General features: G+C 43.3%; 1 protein-coding gene across 2 annotated transcripts; it reads left to right on the top strand.

The window, feature by feature from the left end:
* The first annotated feature begins 3,913 nt into the window (after nt 1-3,913).
* On the top strand, nt 3,914-22,330 carry TCP11 (t-complex 11). 2 transcript variants are annotated; one of them, XM_045543550.1, is made up of 10 exons: nt 3,914-4,017; nt 4,328-4,470; nt 7,269-7,365; nt 15,497-15,617; nt 18,229-18,449; nt 19,212-19,348; nt 19,601-19,818; nt 19,911-20,092; nt 21,011-21,174; nt 21,898-22,330. In XM_045543550.1, the coding sequence occupies exons 1-10, from the start codon at nt 3,920-3,922 to the stop codon at nt 22,128-22,130; spliced, it is 1,614 nt and encodes a 537-aa protein (XP_045399506.1). In that variant the 5' UTR covers nt 3,914-3,919; the 3' UTR covers nt 22,131-22,330. The 2 variants fall into 2 exon arrangements, with proteins under 2 accessions (XP_045399506.1, XP_045399507.1); XM_045543551.1 differs by lacking the exons at nt 3,914-4,017; nt 4,328-4,470; nt 7,269-7,365; nt 15,497-15,617 and having other exon boundaries at nt 21,879-21,988.
* Nucleotides 22,331-22,951: the final 621 nt, after the last annotated feature.

Genomic DNA, 22,951 nt, shown 5'->3' with positions numbered 1-22,951 from the left:
CAGAGAGACACACTTTGCCTGACTGCTTGGGTGTGTAGGGGGAGCAGTGCCCACTCTCTGTCACTCCTCCAACACTGCCGTCTACCCTGCTCATTCACTCCACAGTTATTCATTGGGCACCTACTATGTTCTGGGCACAGTGGAACAAAATGCTGTGAATAAAATGCAGTCCCTACTCTGAGAAAGCTTACAGTCTCATGGGAGAGTTAGACATTTCAACAAAGCTTAATTATGCAAACACACGTGATTACAAAATGTTATGACTGCTATGACGAAAATGTACGGGGTGTTGAGAGAAGCTAACAAAGGGCCATGGAAGTTTCTCTGAGGAAATTACGCCTTGTAAGCTAGATCTGAAGGATGAGAGGGAATCAGGGAGGTGAAAGGAGGTTGTTAGAGCAGGGAGAAGCATGCTACGTGGAAGGAACAGCATGTGCAAAGACCCTGAGGTAGAAAGGAGTGAAGCCTCTTAAGTGTTGCTCAGGAGTGAGATGTGGCTGGAGAAGTAGGTGGTAAATGCTGCTGCCAGAATCTTCTTTGTCTTCTGCTTTGAGGCTCCTTTTCTTAAAGATTTGTAATGGCTTCCCCATCCATCACACTTCACTCTGAGCTTCAAACGGCCACGGCCAGAATGCCCCCAGATTACCTCAGCCCTTCTCATACCCCTCTTGGGTTCTATGAAGAAAACACATTTGTCAAAAGACTAAAGCAAATAGTTTTGACATGCGGTTCTGTACTGTAAGGGAGGCTATAATGAAGTCAGTCTCAGTTTACATGACTCCAAATGGTTCCATTTAAATGCCCCACCCTGTATTTACGTGTCCCTACCACTTTAGTTGACTGTTTATCTTCCAGTATACTTCACTATACTTGCAGCCTTGGCCTCTATTTAACTTCATCCCTCACTTTTTCCATTCCATGGCCTGTCATTTACATTTTTCTTTAGGAAGTGTAAATATTTATTTACGGTATTAGATTTTACTCTTGCATAGCTCCATACATTATGGAGTAAACAGACCGCGATATGGGTTCTAGTCCTGAATTTTCCATAAACTGGTGGTGACCTTACCCAAGTCATTTAACCTCACTGAGCCTACGATGTTTCTTTGTAAAATGAGGTGTTTTTCTTTTTTCTTTTTTGTTTTATTTTAGCAAGCAAATCTGTATCCAGGATTACTCTTAAAATCTGTGATTCTGTATCTCTTATAGCCACCTAGGAGTATTTCTCTCACACTTTGAATTTATCCACCTCTCTTTCAGAATGTCTTTGTGAATAGGACTGACCTTCTGTGTAATTTGCTTCTGTGGGGTAGTGTACACAGAATAGTATTTAACAAATGAGCATAGTCATACTGTTGGTCTTGGGTTAAAGCTCTCATACGTGAGGAAGTGGTTGAAGAGTAGCAAAATTCCAGCTGCAGGCCTGAAATTACCATAGACTGCTTCTCAAACTGGGGTGTAGGTACCCACAGGGGTATATTGAAGCCCTTCCTTCTGGGACAAGAATTCTACTCAAAGATTTGAGGAGGGGAAATAGACTTTAGTATTAAAACAAACATAGATACATTAGGAAAAGAAGATAAAAGTCATATGACATCTTAGTATAAAAAAGGAACCCCAGATAGACAGATTTGGGCATACTTCAACGTGAGAGGAAACAGGGCCTTTATTTCTGCTCTTAGGTTGCTTGAGAAATACTTGCTTTATGGGTCTTTTGAGGTATGTGCACTTTAGTAGGGTAAAGGTGTTAAGTTACCCAGGAGGGGCATTCCTGCTAAATAATGGACATATGTAGAAAATCCAATTTCACCCATTAGGAGAGTTTAAAGAGGGTTCTAAGGTTGAGGGATAGCCAGGTCTAACAAGAGACTGTCTCCAAAGACCAAATGAGTTACAGAATCTTACTTAGAACTCTGGCTGAAGGCTGAGTTTGAACTGATCCAAATACCTGGGGAAGATCTCTCACCCTTTCTTTGAAAAAGCACTTCTCGTTTGTACACCTAGCCCTGGTACTACCCGTGCCATTATATGTTAGTTATATTTTCTTGTGTGTATATGGCTTCTCAGCCAGAGAAAGGGAAGTGGTGTGAATTAAGAAAAAGTATATAATCAAGAGTCAAGACTTTGCTTACTATGACTTTTGGTTACTCGCTGAAATCTCTCTGATCCCCAGTTTGCTCACCTATTAAGTGATCCAGTATAATACCTGCCTTACCTATTGAATAGAATTGTGTGCAGAGCATAGGATTTGTGATGTAAAAGTATTTTGTAAACCATTAAACAAAAATCAGTTATTAACTAAGACCCCAAAGAGAAGAAAGGTGTATCTCTCACATCATCTTTCTATTCCCCTCAACCTCTAACTTTTGCTTGGTTGGTTCTGATAACTATGAATGATAAAGATCATGAAATGCTGTACTTGGGTTGACCCTGGGAAAACTCTAATTTTGTCTTTCTCTGCTACCTCCACCTTTTCCTTCTCTTCTGGCTTCAGTTCCCCCGACCCCCACCATACCATGAGTTTCTGCACTGCTATTTCTTCCCACTGACCCTCCCACAGAATTTGGATATTAAGAGGACATTTAAAGAGACTATTTAATATATATGACTGAACTGCTAGAGAAATTTCAGGCATCAATAGGGAGAGTTTTACAACAATGCCATTTTTTTTTGTGGGGGAAACAAACTGGTGTTATTTTGGAAAATTTCTGCCAGAAATAAAAATCTCAGACAGAATTCTGGATTTTTTAAAAAGCAGGAATCAACAGCCAGGCCTAACTCTCTCTCTGTGTAACATGAAGCATCATATTTCGTTGAACTCTCTACTGAAGTCACCGTGCAACTTCCTCCCACTTCTGGTGGGTTTGGGGTGAAGGCCAGCCTGCTTCACAGTTGACATCCCTGAGGGAAATACCAGGAGAGGGCGAGAAGGAGGAAGGAGCAGGTTTAATCGGTTTGAGATACTCTCTGGGTAAACAGTAACTTTACTAGGCCATTCCCCTCATATCCACCTGGACCTCACAGTAGAATGAACTGTTTAAAGTAGAAATGTTCTCAGTTCTCTTCATAATTTTCCCCTTCAAAACCCACGAGTCGTGCAAGAAACGTCCACACTCCACACTAATGGGGCAAGGGTTTTAATAAGAACTTAGTCAAGTCAGAGTTTCTTACAGGTAATACTTTTATTTTTATTTATTTTTATTTTTTTTAAGTAAGTTTTTGTGGTAAGAAATCAAGTCAGAGTGATCCGAGGGATGGGAGAATGTGGAGGTGAACTTCCCTTTCATTCCCTCGGTCGGGGGCACTCCAGTTCTTCACATCACTCTTGGGGCGACAGAGCAGACTCCGAGCAAGAAAGGCTGGGGACCTGGAGCCGGGAGCGGGAGGGCCAGCCACAGACGAGCTGGGGCCAGAAGGCAGTGGGAAGACCTGAATAGAAGCTGGCCTGCCTGGCAGCCCTCTCGGCTCCTGTGCCGACCGGCCCCGCGCCAGGAGTCCAGCTTCCACGTCCGTACAATGAGAGCGCGCCCTCCCGGCCGCCCGTCACAGCGCGCCAGGATGCGCTGAAGGAACGACGCTCCTGGGTGTGGTTCTGTTTCTTGGGCTTAACAGGCTGAAGGAAAAACACAAACAGTGCTCCTTCCCTCCCGTAAGTAGATCCAGGTGATCGTTCTTGAGGCGGGCAGGAGGTGACCGGCAGGGACGGGCCCCAGCGACCGCGTAACCCGAGGCCCGGGAGGCTTCGAGCTGACGACGGAGGCGCAAGCTGCTGCAGCTTCCAGCCGGCGCGGCGGGGCCCGCACGTGCCCTGCCCGGTTGCCCCTGGAAACCGCGGCGGTTTGTTTGCGCATCCCGGACTCTCCCACCGGGCGCGCCTGGCGTCGCGGGCAGGGGTGCGCGCGGGTGGCCTCTCGCCTCCATGCCGCCGCCCCGCCGCGGTGGGACAGCCCTGGCCGGCCGCGAGGCCGCCGGGCTGCGGAGCCGACCCAGAGCGGGTGGCCAGACGCGGGGGAGGAGGTGAGGGGCGGGGCGCTGGGGCGGAGCCGAGCCGGAGCGGGCCTGGGGGCGTTGCGGGAGCGGGGGTCGCCTGGTGGGGGAGGCAGGGGGCTCGGACCTCAGTTTCCTCGTTGCGGCCCAGCGCTCGGCTTCTTTCTGGTTCCCCATCCCTGCTCCTCCAGGCTCCTTTGCCCCCGGTCTTTCCCCGCCCGAGAGACTCGGCCTCTGAAGCGGCTCACCCACCCCTCGCCCCCGGGCCGGGTCCTAGGGCCCTCCTTGGCGGTTGCGGAGCCCCCTTCCCCGATGCCCACAGCGCGCCGTTTCTCCCCAGCCCAGACACCACCCGCAAAATGCCGGACGTCGAGGAGAATGTGCCCCCGAAGGACCCTGGCGATGCAGAGAGCGGGTCCTGCAAGCCCGAAGCGTCAGAACCGACTCAGGAAGACAAGAGCGGCCCCGAGGACCCCCTTGCCCGTAGGTCCAGCAGTCCCCTCGGCCGCCCTCGAGGGAGGGTGGGACCCGGTGGAAGGAACCCACTGCCCTGGCTCCAGCGCTGTTCAGGGGACCCGCAGACCCCTCAACCGCCAAGTTTTCTCTCTCGGCCAACCTCCTCTTTTGTTTGCCCGTCTCCTCGTCTCCCCCACCGTCTTGACTTACAGGCCCCAGGCCCCTGTTGACCAGAGGTCTTCAGAGAGTCTGGTCCTGGAGAAAGAAGTGGCCCAATGTGATTACTTGAATCTGACAAAATTCGAGGCTGAGTCAGTTCAAAGCCATCTTTGTATTGTATTTTGAATTTGTAGGTGGAAAATGGCAGATATCTGGGGTCGATTTTTAAAGGACCCAAATGATCCCAGAGAGGAATTGTGTTTTTTTGTTGACTCAAGAAGTAGTACTGCCCTGGGCTCATATTCTTTAGCTCTGTACTGTAGTAGATGTTCTTTTGTGTTCACATTGGGGCACGAGGTCTCTTCCACACATCGTGGTAGGTCCAATCTCACTGGGACTCCTGCTGCGTTTCTCTTATAATTATCTCCAGAGAACTCAACCAGTCATCAGTCTGAATAGCTGTGTACATGCAACAACCTGAGCTAAAATTCTTCAAGATTTAAATACCAGAAATTGGTTCCCGGCCCGGCTGCTAAGTTGAATGAGAGTTGTTTCTCCTGTGGCCACATGGGGTCGCTCTGGTTAACAGAATGGCAACATATTCCGCACATACTGGACAGATAAAAACCTGATGTGGGGTGAAAGTCAATTTTTTTGTAAATACAATTTAAGTTCTTGAGGCGGCTATTTAAATGAATCCATAGATGAAACAACTCTCAGTAAAATGAATAGCCAAATCCTTTCTTAAAAAAATAAATTTGAAATTTTATATATTAGGTTGATTTGATTAAATTACTATATTATTTGAAAATTTCTTTGTCCTTGGGCTCTGGATTTTTAAAACCTATTTTAGTTATGTTTTATCGTTGATTTCTCTTTGAGTCTTCCTCTTTCCTGAATTTTAGAACCGTTTTGGAGTTGCTTAGTGCTGTGTTACTTTTGAGCAACAAAATAGTCTTGTCAATGCAGGCTATGGACTTGGATTTGTTGTAGTTGGAAAGTGTTTCAGCGTATATTTCTTTCAGTCCTTCAGTAAGCTGTCGTAACTCAATCTCTTTTTAGAAATTTTCTTTTAGTTCTCACTTAGCATTAGTGAATTAACGGTGAGTCTATTTACATATTTGATTGTGTTTTGCTATTTTGGCTAGAACTAAAGACTTCAGAGAGGCTGTATAAAACAAAGGGAACTTCAACCATCTACTTAAGGGTCAGTTCACCGTGGTTTGCCTAAGCAGGGACCCAGTGGATTTTTGATAGAGGTCTACAATCCCTGTAACTTTTAACTTTGAAATATTCCAAATCTGTTGAAAAGTTAAAAAAAAATAGTGAATGCCCAAATTGTTAATATTCTGCTATATTGTTTTTTCTCTCTCCATATATATATATGAATATATATATATATATATATATATATATGTTTTCCCCCCTTTGTGGAAGATACAAAGTTATGACTTTACCTCTAAATACTTCATCATGTATTTTTCTGAGAACAAGGGCATTCTCCTATGTAACCTCTTTTCTACCGTAACTGTATTTTTCATTTTTACATGTTTTAATCTTTTTATTGTAGAAAACTTACACATTTATAAAAGTAGAGCAACTAATATAATGAACTCCCATTTATGCATCACTCAGCTTCAATAATTGGCAACTCATGGCCAATCTTAGTTCCTCTATATCCCCTTCACAGCTTGAGGCCAAATGATGAAGCTTCATTGAAAGAGAGAGAAAAAATATGATTTATTGTGTGCAACTTCATTTTTTATACCAAGTGATCATTATAACTGCCATATATACCTATTATGTGAGAATGCTACCAGCTGTACTATGGGCCTGTACTAAGAAGTTAGAACAGTGCTTGCCAAATGCTGGTGCTGGTCTGTGACAAAATTCTTAGTAATGTTCAGCAAAATGAAATTACTATATAAAGATACTGTAATGAGTTTTCCTAAAGCTGTATTGATTGAATTTAAAGGATTGCTCTTTATTTTGACAATATTTCCCTTCTGCTTTTTTGGAGGTTAAACTGTATTTCCTTTTTATGAAATGATGATTTTGGTGGTGGTAGAGTGGATTTTTTTATTCCTTGTTTCACTGTCCATACTTGGCAAAACAAAAAGTTGGCACGTTGTCAGTTGCTTAAAATTTTTTTGGAAATTTTATTAGTCTGTGAAATCCTAAAATCTGGAAACTCCTACTTTAGAAGACCAAATGACTTTGGCACTATTCAGTAACATCTGAGTGCTACTTGTAGGGAAAATTTAGCTTTCATTGTATGTAGCATTAGAGGCAGAAGAGGAAAGTGGACTCTTAATATCCTTAGATAAATATTTACTTTTGCAAATCACAGATTATTGTTTCTTTGCTACTATAATTATGATTTTACTTTTTAAGAAAAATGTTTTTAATCAGTTTCACTCTATTTTTTATACACTAGTTCTTTGTCCTCTGTTTCCCCATGCTGGACTACTCTGAGAGTTTCTAGCACTATCATGGGGCATAAAGTTTAGAAAACATAAATAACTAGAATGGTTGAGTGAGTCTGTGTAAGATAAGTCTGATGAATCTAAATTTGGGGGCCGCTAGCTTGAGTGAACTCTGAATAAAATAAAAATTCAGACTTCTATGGGTTCATTGTTGTCCATTACAAGTTCTTTCTGTCACAGTTCTGACAGAGACAGTTAATGAAGTTTCCAAGCTGAGCAACAAGATTGGGATGAATCATGATTACCTCATGGAAGAGAAGATTGTACCTCCAAACAGGTACTCATCCTATCATATTTACTTAGCACTAATGTCTTCTGATCAGACTATGCATGTTTATTTAATAATATAATCAGTATTTGAATTTGAGAGGTTTCAACAACTTAAACAGAAGAGTAATAATTGTAATTATTAGTATCTGACAATCAAGAAGAAAATGTTATTTAACCAGCAAATGAACCAAAGCATCAATAGTTGGAATAGTTAGGGTGGAATTTAGGCCTTCTCTGGCAGACTTGGAGGAGGTAGCCTGTAGTAGATATCTATTGCTGCATAACAAATCACCCCAGAATTTAGCAGCTTAAAATAACATTCATTGTGTCACAGTTTTTGTGGGTCAGAAAGATGGGCATGGTTTAACTGTGTGCCTTTGGTTTATAGTCTTTCACGAGGTTGCAGTCAATCTGCTGACTCTTGTCCAGAGCCTCCCTCACTCAGCCTTGCCACATGGACCTCTCTACAGGGCAGCTCTAAACACAGAAGCTGGCTTCCCTCAGAGTGAGAGAATGAGAGTATCTCGGGCTCAAGACAGAAAACACAGTCTTTTTCATACCTTATCTCAGGAGTGACATCCCATTGCCTCATCTACATTTTGTTTGCTGAAAGCCAGTCATTACACTCAGCCCACAGTCAAGGGGAGGGGACGACACAAGGACATCAATACAGTTGGCTCTTGCATACACGGAGTCAACCAAATGTGGATCAAAACATTAAAAACCTTTAACAGTAACAAAAAACAATACAAATAAAAAAGCAACACAGTATAACAGCTATTTATATAGCATTTACATTGTATTAGGTATTATAAATAATCTAGAGATGATTTAAAGTTTACAAGGAAATGTGCAGTACTACACTATTTTTTAATCAGGGACTTGAGCATCTGTGGATTTAGGTATTCAAGTGGGGAGGGTGGTCCTGGAACCAATTCCCAGATAAGACAATTTTCTGTTAGTGATGTTTTCAACTCTTGGATTGAAAAAAACTTGGGTTTTTTTCTACCTTCATAAATCAGCTTAATTTATTTATCAGGATCTGAATTCTGTTGATAAATAATGTTTGCCCATCCCCATCAAGCTCTGTTTTGATTCTTCTTAGTTATGTTGACATTGCAATAAATAAGAACCCTTTGTAAGTATGAAAGGAATTGGCTCTGCTGGTTTATTGGCAACTAAGTGGGTAAATTTCAGTGCCAGATTTTATATTTTAAAACTATTCTAATTTCCCACCAATAGACAGATAAATAATGGCAACTTGTGATTAGTTTGCATCCTTACATGGTTTTGTTATTTGGCCACTTCAAGGAATCTGTTACTAAAGTGTCTTTTCTCTGTCACAAGTTGCTCCCTGGTCTTCGTGCTCCTTGATTTGCTCTTGCCTGATGCTAACAGGTGTCCATGCCGAGCACAGCTTCTCCAGGAACAGGTTTTCGCCAAAACTCAGATCTCCTAGCATCTCTGTCACTGGTTGGTATGTTTGTTGCTGGCAGGTGGGGAGAGAAAAATGAAACTGGGAGAGTGAAGGTCTGTTGTAGATGACGGTGAGGCAGTTGTTGGGGGGCGTGGAGAGGGGTGTTTCACGTAGAGGAAATGGAGAGGGAGAAATGAAGCAGGGGAGATAAATAGAACTATTCAGAGCTGGGTTCCTAGTATGATAATACAAAAAATTATGTTGGGAAAAGGTTGAGAGAGTTTGAGGTTACTCATTATTGGGCAGTTGGCTTTACCTTAGGCTCATAGAATGATGTTAATTAATTATAATAGTGGGTTTCTAAAGGAAATCCCACGCTCAAGCATTCATTTACCAAGCATTTATTGAGTCCTTATTGTGTGGCAGGCAAAATGCTGGGTGCTAGGGGTAGATATAGATAAAGATAAATAAGGCATGGTCTTTGCTGTCAAGAAGCTTTTGTAGGGGAGACAGTTGAATAACAGAAAACAACTGATCAGACTGATAAATTCAATCCTAGCTGTGCTTATAGAGAGAGTTTAACAGAGTGCCTGCCTGGCTGCCTAAGGAAGATCAGGGAAGATTTGCCTACAGTGGAAGATTCTGCCTCTGAGGACTTGAGTTGAATCTTAGATGATGAATAGGTGCTTTCCAGGTGCTATCAGTGGGAAAGGATGCTCCAGGCAGTGGAAGCAACATGTTGGAGGCACATGTAGAACACAGTATGTTCTTTACAAGTATTAGGTTGGTGCAAAAGTAACTGCGGTTTCAGACCATGGATTTTAAATCTTTATAACTAGGCTCAAACACATCTTTATTAATCACTTTAGGAAACATTACAATCAACACATTTTTGCCAACGAGAAATAAGTTTGTTTATTCCTGTAGTATAAAAATCTGTGCTTCGGGATTCAACTAACTCTTGGAAAGCATTTTCTCCATCCTGCTGGTGGAAGGGTTTTCCCTGCAAAACGTTGTCGAGATGCTTGAAGGCGTGGTAGTCGGTTGGCGAGAGGTCAGGTGAATATGGCGGATGAGGCAAAACTTCGCAGCCCAATTTGTTCAACTTTTGAAGTGTTGGTTGTGCAACGTGCTGTCGTGGAGAAGAATTGGGCCCTTTCTGTTGACCAATTCTGTCTGCAGGCATTGCAGTTTTCGGTGCATCTCATCGATTTGCTGAGCATACTTCTCAGATGTAATGCTTTCACTGGGATTCAGAAAGCTGTAGTGGAACAGCCTGGCAGCAGATCACCAAACAGTGACTGTGACCTTTTTCTGGTGCAAATTTGGCTTTGGGAAGTGCTTTGAAGCTTCTTCTCGGTCCAACCACTGAGCTGGTCATCGCTGGTTGTCGTATAAAATCCCCTTTTCGTTGCACGTAAAATCCAATTGAGAAATGGTTCATTGTTGTTGCATACAAGAAGAGAAGACCACTTCGAAACGACGGTGTTTTTTATTTTTGGTCAGCTCATGAGGCACCCACTTACTGGGCTTTTTCACCTTTCCAATGGTCATCGTTGGGTTCTTTGGCAGCTTCTCATGTAGTTGTAAGAGGACTGGCTTTGGTGATGGCTCTCAACTGGTTGTTGTCTACTTCCATGGCCGGCCACTGGGCTCCTCATCTTCAAGGCTCTCATCTCCTTTGCAAAACTTCTTGAACCACCACTGCACTGTACGTTCCTTAGCAGTTCCTGGGCCAAATGCGTTGTTGATGTTGTGAGTTGTCTCCGCTGCTTTATGGCCCATTTTGAATAAGAAAATCGCTTGATTTTGCTTTTTGTCTAACATCATTTCTAGAGTCTAAAATAAATATAAAATAAACAGCAAGTAACAAGTCATTAGCAAAAAAAATAAAGTGAGAAATGTGCATTAAAATGATGTATAGGCCGGGCGCGGTGGCTCACGCCTGTAATCCTAGCACTCTGGGAGGCCGAGGCGGGTGGATCACTTGAGGTCAGGAGTTCGAGACCAGCCTGAACAAGAGCAAGACCCTGTCTCTACTAAAAAATAGAAACAAATTATCTGGCCAACTAAAAATACATATAGAAAAAATTAGCCGGGCATGGTGGTGCATGCCTGTAGTCCCAGCTACTCGGGAGGCTGAGGCAGTAGGATCGCTTAAGCCCAGGAGATTGAGGTTGCTGTGAGCGAAGCTGACGCCACGGCACTCACTCTAGCCTGGGCAACAGAGCGAGACTCTGTCTCAAAAAAAATAAATAAATAAAATAAATGAATAAATAAATAAATGATGTATAACATAACCACATTTATTTAAGAATATATTCCATGGGCCGGGCGTGGTGGCTCAAGCCTGTAATCCTAGCTCTCTGGGAGGCCGAGGTGGGCAGATCGTTTGAGCTCAGGAGTTCAAGACCAGCCTGACCCCGTCTCTACTAAAAAAATAGAAAGAAATTAGCTGGACAACTAAAAAAATATATATATATAAAATTAGCCGGGCATGGTGGTGCCTGCCTGTAGTCCCAGCTACTCGGGAGGCTGAGGCAGGTGGATTGCTTGAGCCCAGGAGTTTGAGGTTGCTGTGAGCTAGGCTGATGCCATGGCACTCTAGCCTGGGCAACAGAGTGAGACTCTGTCTCAAAAAAAAAAAAAAAGAATGCATTCCAATATCAAATGACAAATGTCAATAATGCTAAAGCCACAATTACTTTTGCACCAACCTAATAGCTTGATATGGCTGAGCACAGGGTGAGGAGATACATTGGAAAAGAGCGGCAGAGCATGAAAGGTTATATGAGCCATTTACCCTGCTGGTGATAGGGAGCCCCTAAAGCCCCAAAGGACTTTTTTTTTTTTTTTTCAGAGACAGGGTCTTCCTCTGTTGCCCAGGCTGTTGCCTCAGCCTCTCAAGTAGCTGGAACTACAGGCACATGCCACCGTGTCCAGTTAATTTTTTTTTTTTGGTAGAGTTGAGATCTTGCAGTGTTGCCCAGGCTGGTCTTGAACTCCTGGCCTCAAGTGATCCTCCTACCTTGGCCTCCCAAAGTGCTGGGATTATAGGCATGAACCACTGCATGTGGCCCCCAAAAGGACTCTAAATGAGCATGGCATCATGATAAGAATTGCATCGTAGAAAAATTGTGGATTTTAGAATGAATCGGTGGCAGTGTGGAAAACAGATTAAAAAGGGACAAGACTGGAGGCAGGGGGACCTGTTAATAGTAAGAAATGATGTAGAAGGGGATGGATTCCAGACATTGAAGAAGCAGAATCTGTGGAACTTTATGATCGATTGGATAACTTAGATGAGGAGACAGGAGTTAAGAACAATTCTAATACACACTAGACCATTAGATTATAGTCAGTTACCTCTGATGATTCAGATTATGTGTTGGGAGATGAAGTTTGGCTATTTGTTTTATTTACCTTTGTATTGCTTATATTATTTTTACAAGGAGTATGCATTGCTACTATGTGTGGTTGTTTCTTTTCTTTCTTTTTTTTTTTTTTTTTTGAGACAGTCTCGCTCTGTTGCCTGGGCTAGAGTGCCGTGGCATCAGCCTAGCTCACAGCAACCTCAAACTCCTGGGCTCAAGTGATCCTCCTGCCTCAGCCTCCTGAGTAGCTGGGACTACAGGCATACACCACCATGCCCAGCTAATTTTTGTCTATATATATTTTTAGCTGTCCAGATAATTGCTTTCTATTTTTAGTAGAGACGGAGTCTTGCTCTTGCTCAGGCTCGAACTCCTGAGCTCAAGTGATCCTCCCGCCTTGGCCTCCCAGAGTGCTAGGATTACAGGCATGAGCCATGGTGGCCAGCCTGAGGAAGGATGTTTAATTCAAGAAAACCAATAACTATTTGGTGAAGACTAGATAAAGCCTCAAAATTTTCAGATGGTTCTTTTTCTTCTTATTGGTCTAGCTCACTAGGTCAGAGACATCATTTAAATAAACATTCACAGGAGAAAATTCCTGTAATTTCACTTTTTTAAATTAATAGGCTTTATTTTTTTAGAGTAGTTTTAGGTTTACAGAAAAATGATTGGAAAATACAGAGTTCCCACATCACCCCTCTACTCCCTCATGCAGTTTCTCCTATTATTTTATTTTTATTTTTACTTTTTTTGAGAAAGAGCCTCACTCTGTCACCTTGGCTGGTATGCAATGGCGTGATAACAGCTCATTATAACCTCGAACTCCTGGGCTCGAGCGATCCTCACAGCTCAGCCTCCCGAGTAGCTGGGACAGGTGCATGCCACCGTGCCTGTCCCCCAAAGAAGGGGATTAGTATTGTGTTAGTATGGTACATTTGTTACAATTGATATATTATTATTAATACTAGCTCAAGTCCATAGTTTACATTGGGGTTCACTTTTTGTGTTGTATATCCTATAGATTTTGAATAATGTATGACATGTATCTGCTATTACTGTGTCATACAAAGTGATTTCACTGCCCTACAAGTCCTCTGTGCTCCACCTACTCATACCTCCTCTTACCTCCAAACCTTTGTCAACCACTGATCTTTTTACTGTCTCCATAGGTTTGTCTCTTCCATAATGTCATGTAGTTGGAATCATACAGTACATACTCTTTGCAGATTGGCTTGTTTTACTTAGTGATATGCATTTAAGGTTCTTCCATGTTTTTTCATGGCTTGATGGCTCATTTTTTTTATCACTGAATAATATTTCATTGTATGGACAGTTTGTTTATCCATTCACCAAGTGAAGGACAATTTGGTTGCTTCCAAGATTTGGTAATTATGTGTAAAGCTGCTATAAACATTTGTGTGCAGTTTTTTTGTGGACACAAGTTTTCAACTCATTTGGATAAATACCAAGGAGCATGCTCGTTGAGTGGTAAGAATATGTTTAGCTTTGTAAGAAATTGCCAAATTGTCTTCCCCGGAGTGGCTATACCGTTTTGCATTCCTGCCAGCTGTGAGTGAGAGTTCTTGTTGTACCACATCCTCACGAGCATTTGTTGTTGTCAGTGTTCTGATTTGGGCCATGCTAATAGGTATGTAGTGGTATCTTAATTGCTGTTTTAATTTGCAATTCTTTAGTGGCAAATGAAGTTGAGCATCTTTTCATATGCTTATTGGCCATCTTTTTTTTTTTTTTTTTGAGACAGAGTCTCACTTTGTTGCCCGGGCTAGAATGCTGTGGCGTCAGCCTTGCTCACAGCAACCTCAAACTCTTGGGCTCAAGCAATCCTCCTGCCTCAGCCTCCCAAGTAGCTGGGACTACAGGCATGTGCCACCATGCCTGGCTCATTTTTTCTATATATATTTTTAGTTTTCCATATAATTTCTTTCTATTTTTAGTAGAGACAGTATCTCGCTCTTGCTCAGGCTGGTCTCGAACTCCTGAGCTCAAACAATCTGCCCGCCTCGGCCTCCCAGAGTGCTAGGATTACAGGCGTGAGCCACCGCGCCCGGCCCGAATTTGCCATCTTATATATCATCTTTGGTGAGATGTCTGTTAAGGTCTTTGGACCATTTTGATTGGGTTTTTCATTTTCTTATTGTTGAGTTTTAAGAGTTCTTTGTATATTTTGGATACATATGCTTTATCATGTATGTGTTTTTCAAAGAGTGTCACCCAATCTGTGGATTATCTTTTTTTTCTCTTAATGTTGTCTTTCGCAGAGCAGAAGTGTGTTATTTTAATGAAGTCCAACTTAACAAATTTTTCTTTCATGGATCATGCTTTTGGTGTTTTATCCAAAAAGTCATTTCCAAACCCAAGGTCACCTAGATTTTCTCCTGTGTTATCTTCTCTAGGATTTTTTTTATTCTTTTTATTTTTAGTTTTTTAGACACAGGGTCTTGCTCTGTTACCCAGGCTGGAGTGCAGTGCTGCGATCATAGCTCACTGTAACCTGGAACTCTTGGCCTCAAGCAATCCTCCTGTCTTGGCCTTCAAAGTGCTGAGATTAAAGGTGTGAGCCACCACATTCAGCCTCTTATAGGATTTTTTTAGTTTTATGTTTTACATTTAGGTTTGTGATCCATTTTGAGTTAACTTTTGTGACGGGTGTAAGACCTATATTTAGATGTATTTTTTTGCATGTGGATGCCTAGTAGTTCCAACACCATTTGTTGAAAGATCCTCCTTTCTACATTGCATTGCCTTTGCTTCTTGCATTTTTTTTTTAAGGTGAAAAAAAAGACTCATCCTTCTGGCTCCCATAACTAGGTAGATGGCAGTACACTCAGACTGGGAATACAAGAGGAACAGGTTTGGAGGGAGAAGATGATAAATTCAGTTTTAGGTCTCCTGATTCGGAAATATCTATGGACATCCAGGTGTTTTCAAAGAAGGAAAATTCTTTCTTAGATTTTAGGAGTATAAGTAAATGAACGATCATTTAGTTCAATGCTATGTGTATACCTAAATGAAGACTGACTGAGTCATACATGTATGCTGCATATACAATCAGTGCTAAAATTCAGCCTGACCTCTCTTCATTCAGGGTTCTTCCTACTGCAGAGGGAGGGCTGCTCTGGCATCAGAAGGAACCCTTCTGAGCGGTTTTGCTGATGGTTTTGAAATCCAAGTCTAATCCTAGCTTATTCAACTCTGCTATATTTCAAACACAGTTCCTGGCCTTTCCCTGTCGGTGTAATGCTATTTTACCATATCAAATGCTATTTAGGCTCAGAGGAGATTATGATCCTGTAACAGTTTTTGGGTCTCATTTAACCCTTTTACAGTCTGGAAGGCAAGGTCAAGGAGACAATGCACAATGCCTTTTGGGACCATCTTAAAGAGCAACTATCAGCAGCTCCCCCTGACTTCAGTTGTGCTCTTGAACTTCTGAAAGAAATTAAAGAGGTGAGTGTCTGACCTTCCATTTGTAGAAATAAAGTTCTTAGACATCACCAGCTCATTGGAGTGTCAGTGGCTAGCAAATCTTAACTGAACATGGCTCATAAATCAGTCAGAGTCTAATAAGTAGACAGAAATCACATAGTAATTTGAACAGGGAAGGTTTAATATAAAAATTATTATAACAAGGAATTAGAGAAATGAGGGCATAGCTAGTAAGAAGTAAAGAGAACTCTAAAGAATCCTGGAATATCAGATCTAAAGGGCATCCACCGTACTCCGGGGCTGAGACAGAACACCCAAGGACCTCATCTGAGAGGGCATGGCTGTGCTGGGGGAAGTTGCTGGCCTATGTGCGTCGCTGATCACTGTGCACTGCAGGAGCCAAGCACTGGAGAAGCCACATACACTGTGGGAGCCTGCCAAGTGTGCATGCCAGAACACAGAAGAGAAGCTCTTGCCTTTGCAATGTCTTTGTAGTATGTGGTGGACACACCTTAAGGTGACCCACAATGATCTGCACCCTTGTATCTTCTCCCCTTCAGTGTAGGTGAGATCTGCAACTCACTTCGAACCAATAGAATATGGCAAAGGTGATGGGCTATCACTTCCGTGATTACATTTCATCATATAAGACTCCATCTTAGCAGACTGGAAGGAGAGATTCTTCTGCTGGCCCTGAAGAAGCAAACAAATGTGTTGTAAACTGCCTATGGAGAGGGCTGCATAGAAAGGAACTGCAGGTGGCCTCTAGGACCTGGGGGTAGCATCCAGCCAACAGCCAGCTGGGGCGCTCAAGCACACAGCTGTAAGGCAGTGACTCTGAATGAGCTTGGAAACGGAGTCTTCCCCAGTGAAGTTTCCAAATAAGAATGCAGCCCAGATAACACTTTGCAGCCTTGGGAGACCCTGAACAGAGGACCCAGCTAAACTGTGCCTGGACTCCCGAGCCACAGAAACTGTGAGATAATAAATGTATGTGTTGTTTTAACCTAAGTTGATGACAATATGTTATACAGCACAGAAAACTAAATAATAACACCCTTTACAGATAAAGCTTAAAATTTGTACCATCTGGGGCCAGGCACAGTGGTACATGCCTGTAATTCTAGTATTTTGGGAGGCTGAGGCAGGATTGCTGAGGCTAAGAGTTTGCGACCAGCCTGGGCAACATAGCAAGACTCCATCTCTACCAAAAAAACCACAAAAAACAAAAATCCAGGCATCTTGGTGGGCACCTATAGTCCTAGCTACTCAGGAAGCCAAGGTGGGAAGATGGCTTGAGCCTGGGAGTTTGAAGCTGCAGTGAGCTATGATTGTGCCACCGTACTCCAGCTGGGGCAACAGAATGAGATCCGCTCTCTATTTAAAAATATATATATATATACACACACACATACATATATGTGTATATATATATATACACACATATATGTATGTGTGTGTGTATAGTGTCATCTTGGAAACATATCGAAAGGTCTTAGCTTCATTTTCACAGAGCAGAGAAAAGAACAGTGGATTTGGAGCTGTGAAACAATATATTCATAAATGGCAGAGTCACTCCTTTGGCTACTCAGCTTCCATGTGCACCATTTGAATCCCTGAAGAGAACTCTATTTCTGCCTAATAATAAATAGCTGTCCGTCTGTCAAGTTTCATCCTCTCCCCAAATGAGGAGTCACATGGCCCAAATAGTTGTGGTATCCATCACTGGCTGCTCCTCAAATTCAGTCACAGTTTTGTTGAATATTCTGTTACCTAAAGGCTAAATTGCAAAGTTAAATTCTAACAACCTGTATATAAAACAATAATGGGAAGGAGGAGGAAGAACAAAGTGGTTAGCAAATACAAATAAACATAGCTATAACAAGCAAAGAGAAAATTTATAGTTCTTGTTTCTGTAATTGGTCAGAAGGCTATAGTTGATATCTATGGCTTCCTTCTTCCACTCTTCCTTCCATATTTCCCTTGTCCTTTGCCAGAACTTCAGCTGGTTAGGGTTCTTTATCTGTTGGAGTGACCCAAAACTTCACTGACAAAGAGTCTGAGTCCTCAAACGTTTTGTTCTTTTTGTTTGTTTGCTGTGGTTTTCCATTAATCTTTAATATTGAGCTTGGAAGTACTAAGAGGCACTTCAGAGACTCTCCTAGGTTCCAGGCATAGTCTATCTTGCCCACATTGTGTAGCAGCAATCCAGCTTATCCTTGGTACTCAGGATCAGTTACTCCAGCCAGCAGAGTAACTCTTTTTTGACCCCGTTGGTTCAGTGTTGTAAGGAGCCCCAAATGGCCAGGTAATGGTTTCATCTTCTAATTCACTGGAACCAATGCAAGTACTTCACACATATCAGCAAATCTCAACTTGCAGGATGGGAAACAAAATCCTGTTAAGTGGGTTATTAAATGAACTAGTGCTGAAATTGATCCCCTTAAGCCTTAAATTATCATTGGCCCCTAAACAAAGGTAAATAATATTGTACAGGAAACTTGGGGACCCAACTTCTTGATCCCTAAAAGACATAGGCTGGGATGTCTTTAGCTAAAGGGTTTGCCCACTGCAGAGAGCTTGGGGCTCTAAACACAATGCAACTCCTTCTTTGACTTTCTTTCTTGGGTAGATCTTGCTGTCATTGCTGTTACCACGCCAGAACCGCCTAAGAACTGAGATCGAAGAAGCTCTGGACATGGACTTCCTCAAGCAGAAAGCAGAACATGGGGCCCTGGATGTCCCTTACCTCTCTAAGTACATTCTCAACATGATGACTTTGCTGTGTGCACCAGTTCGAGACGAAGCATTGCAGAAACTAGAACACGTTACAGATCCTACTCAGTTACTGAGGTGTGAGACTTGATCCCTGCCCTCTGAAACCTGCTGCAGCCCCTGGGCCAGGAAAAGCTGGGACAGACACTGGGTTATAGCCGTTGTCTCTACCAGTTTTTCCCCACTGAAGACCCGACCACGCTCCCTCTCTCCTCTCTGGTCTGTTGGCCTTTCTTTTCCAAAGATCACTTCACGGGGCCTTTGGTTATCCTTAGATTGGTCTGGCCCCCCCATATAATTCAATAAGACATTAGAATACATAGTTATTTCTTCAAGGAGTTAAAACATTGGTTTTCCAGGTTTTCTCTAGTCCCAGTTCACACACCATGAGGGGCAGGGATGGGAGATTATCCCTATTTCACAGCTATAGGAACCAAGACTCAGAAAGTTAAAAAAGAAAAAAAAAACGTGGCCCAATGAGTCAGAAATAGCATCACCTATAATACCACTTTCCAAATAGAATTGTTAATATGCTAATTTACTGCTTTCCACTGACTTCCCTTTTTAAGAATCAACAGAATGACCATAGTGAAAGGGGTTTAGACCAGAGGCTTTAAGGTCCAGAGACTTACTGTTCCCAGTTTTGCTACTCACTCACCTAACTCAACCTGGGTCTTGGATCCTGGGCTACCTGTCATCTTCTGTAAATGTAGGAGGTAGAGCTAGTTTTAAGGCCCCTCCTAACTCTAGAATATAGTGACTTAGTGACTCCTTGTTTGGGTTTCTAGCTCACTAGATTTCCTTTCATAGTATAAATATTTTATTTCCCCTGTGTGTCAGAGGGATCTTCCAGGTTCTGGGCCTCATGAAAATGGACATGGTGAACTACACTATCCAGAGCCTTCAACCCCACCTGCAGGAACATTGCATCCAGTATGAACGGGCCAAATTCCAGGAACAACTCAATGAGCAGCCTAGTATGTATATAACGTGAGGGCAGGAGTGGGAAGACATGACCTTGGGTCTGACTTTTATGATGTCAGAGAGTATTCTGTCTCTTTTTAGGAATAGAAAGTTTCTTCCTCAGGAGAAAGAACATTTATTTAAGACAGAATGGCTCTTAAATCATTTATTTATTGACCAAGAGTCTATCTTGAAAAGAACTTTGGTCTTAAAGCCTCAGACATAAAAATGCTGAAGATGTTTACACACTCCTTTCCCTGCCGTAGGCCTCCTCAATCACACCACCAAATGGCTGACCAAAGCAGCAGCAGACCTCACCATGCCACCTACGACTTGCCCTGACATGCCTGACTCCCCCAGTGTGGCCGGCCCCTCTCCAAATGAAGCAGCTAACAACCCAGAGCCCCTCAGCCCCTCAATGGTGCTGTCCCAGGGCTTCCTGAACCTCCTCCTCTGGGACCCTGAAAATGAAGAGTTCCCTGAGGTAGGAATGTCTGGGGGCATTGCCTTGTTTTGTACGCAGGGCTTCCATTGGGACCCTCCTTTCCTGACAGCCTGTTCTTCCCTGGTCCCCAGACCCTGCTGATGGACAGAACCCGGCTGCAGGAGCTGGAGTCCCAGTTGCACCAGTTAACTGTCCTGGCCTCAGTCTTGCTAGTGGCCGGTAGTTTCTCTGGCAGTGTTTTATTTGGGTCACCCCAGTTTGTGGATAAACTGAAGCGCATAACCAAATCCCTGTTGGAGGACTTTAACTCCAGGTAAGCGGCAGAGATCTTTTTTAGAGTACAAGATGCTATGAGGTATTTAGGACATAGGCAGGTAATGACTGATCACTTGCTGTCTACCACAAACCACAGGAGGGCCCTTTGGAACCATCTACAAAGATTGTCAGTTTCTTTCCATAAGTGGTCTTGAGGCTCGAGACAAAGAAAAATAAAACTTTCTTCCAAAAAGGGGGGTAGTTTGCTACAGAGGAGTCATCATCTGCTTGAGTAGGTGACAGAGGGCTGGTATTCTTATGGATATCCAGAAGTTGGTCAGTCAGCAATATTGATTGAACATCCACTGTGTGTAGGCCACCACACCGAAGGAAAAAGAGGAATCAGAAGGCTGGGTTTGTAATTATAATTGCTGAGTTAGGACAAATGACCATGGAAAATGCCTGAGGAAGTCTTAAAAATGTATACATAAAAATAAAGGGCCAGGCATGGCGGATCACACCTGTAGTCCAGCACTTTGGGAGGCCAAGGTGAGAGGAGAGGATCGCCTGAGCCCAGGAGTTCAAGGCTGCAGTGAGCTATGATTGTACCACTGCACTCCAGCCTGGGTAACAGAGTGAGACCCCATCCCCAAAATAAATTCATTAATTAAAAAGTCCATGGGACTAAAGAATGCTGAGTAGATCCAAGGACAGAACTAAATGCTGTCCCAGAGTTGATTTTATAGTTTATCTTGTTTTCTGAATAGAACATGGTAACATAGAGAATAGTTGGTATCTTGTGGGTTATAGTGAAGACATTGTACCTGCCCACTGGGCCCTGCTGCTTACCAGGGGCTGGGCGTTGGAGGTGGGGAGGGTGGCTGGGATTCTCCTTCAAGTGGGCCTCGCTTCTGGTGTGGAGCTTCCTTGCCAGGGCCACCTGGTGGGTACCAGCTTACTCTTTTTTATGCTCTAGGCCTGAGGAGGCTATGCTGACTGTGAGTGAACAGGTATCTCAGGAAATCCATCAAAGCCTCAAGAATATGGGCCTTGCTGCTCTGAGCAGTGACAATACTGCATCTCTGATAGGACACCTCCAGAACATTGCCAAGAAGGAGAACTGTGTCCGCAGTGTCATTGGTGAGCATGCTCATGAGGTGGTGAGAATGCTGGGGAGAGAGGTAAATCTTAACCCTGGAAGTGAGTTACCCAACCATTTACCAACATAAGGCATGGTCATTGGGTAAGTCACTGTGTAGCCTTTAATTTTTTCAAAATGCTGGATTGAAAATATATCCATTTCAGTATAAAGACTGACTCTATGGTTTTGAGGAAGATTTGCACCAAGAATTCATGACTTCTAGGTGTAGGATACTATCCAACCAACCTGATTAAGTCACCCTGGCCTACTGGTTGGTCATTCTCTGACTACAGTCCAAGACATCTGACATCCCCCTCCCCAACAAGAAACTGATACTGAATTAGGCTGGAAGACATGTTCCCATAGTAGGGACCCCCCCTACCTCTATGTTGGAATGGAGGCTGTGAGCTCGGTCAGCTGGCTCCTAACCGTAGCCATCTGAAGGATCACTCTAAGATCTTCCTGTGATGTCAGATGCTCACGAGGATCTAACTGATGGCTATGCAGACAATCTTTTGAATAGTAAGAAATTTACTTACCCACTAGTTTTTGATCTTTGCTTTGTCCTTGAGAGCTAGATAGTAGCCTCCTTATCTATAGGTGAGTGGACAGCTTGGTGAATATCTCAGTTAAGTCAGAATGTGGTGAGTGGAGTCCAGGGAAAATGTTTCTCCCTGAAATCTATTTGCCCTTTCCTTTCTCTTATCTTTTCCTGCTCACAGATCAGCGGATCCATTTGTTTCTCAAATGCTGTTTGGTTCTTGGTGTGCAGAGGTCTCTGTTAGACCTCCCTGGAGGCCTTACTCTCATTGAGGCAGAGCTGGCGGAACTGGGCCAAAAATTTGTCAACTTGACCTATCACAATCAGCAGGTGTTTGGCCCCTACTACACTGAGATCCTAAAAACCCTCACCTCCCCAGACCAGGCACTGGAAACAAAAGTGGAGTCTCTCTGAAAGCACTGGCTCAGAGCCCTGGCACCTTGGACCCAGGAGAGCAGCCCATCATCTTCCTGGGGTAACATCACCAGTGACCAGCACAGCAGTGAATCCCCACACCAACCTCTCAACAGCCAGTACGCCAGGGCTGTAGGGATCAAGATGTAAACACCAACTGGCTCACACTCATTCACTAATAAACTTCTGAATTGCAAGAAAACCTCCATTCTTCCTGTGATGCAGCTGAGACCGGGCCCCATGAGCTCAGCCCCAACTAGCTGGGAAGTCAACAAGCCCTCAGTTTTCCTTTCTCTGGCTATGTGCCCCCGTCAACATGCAGAGCTGAGCAGCCTGGACACCAGGCGCTAGCATTATTTTCTCTAAAGGTGGAGCATTTCTCTGAGGGCTGTGAGAATTCTGAAATTATCCAAAATGTGAGTATTAGGGCTTCTCTGTACACCTTTGTTTTTTGTCCAGGTCAGCTCGGAAATATGTTTTGTCCAGTTCAGCTCAGGGCAGAACATGGTTGAAAGAAGATAGAAAGCTCATTTCCAGGACCACGTCCCCCTGAGGGTTTCAAACCATGCAACAGGAAGTCAGGAATAGTAAGCATCAGCCTCCTCTTCTGTTGCGCAGTGCTGGGGCTGGATGAATGGGTGCTGGCTGCAAGCAGGCGTTCCGGTAAGGACAAGTTTCAGAGTTCATGGGCGCTCTCTCCCAAGTTATCCAGAGTGCAGGCTTGGACAGTTATGTCAGTGACTGCCTTGGATCAAGTTTATCCCTGTCCTGTTCTTTAGCCCAGTAAGTTTCTTGTTCCCTCATCTCTAAGCTTAAAACAC

Source organism: Lemur catta, chromosome 2, assembly GCF_020740605.2.
Source record: "Lemur catta isolate mLemCat1 chromosome 2, mLemCat1.pri, whole genome shotgun sequence".
NCBI lineage: Eukaryota > Metazoa > Chordata > Mammalia > Primates > Lemuridae > Lemur > Lemur catta.
This window is presented reverse-complemented; position numbering and strand designations above follow the sequence as displayed.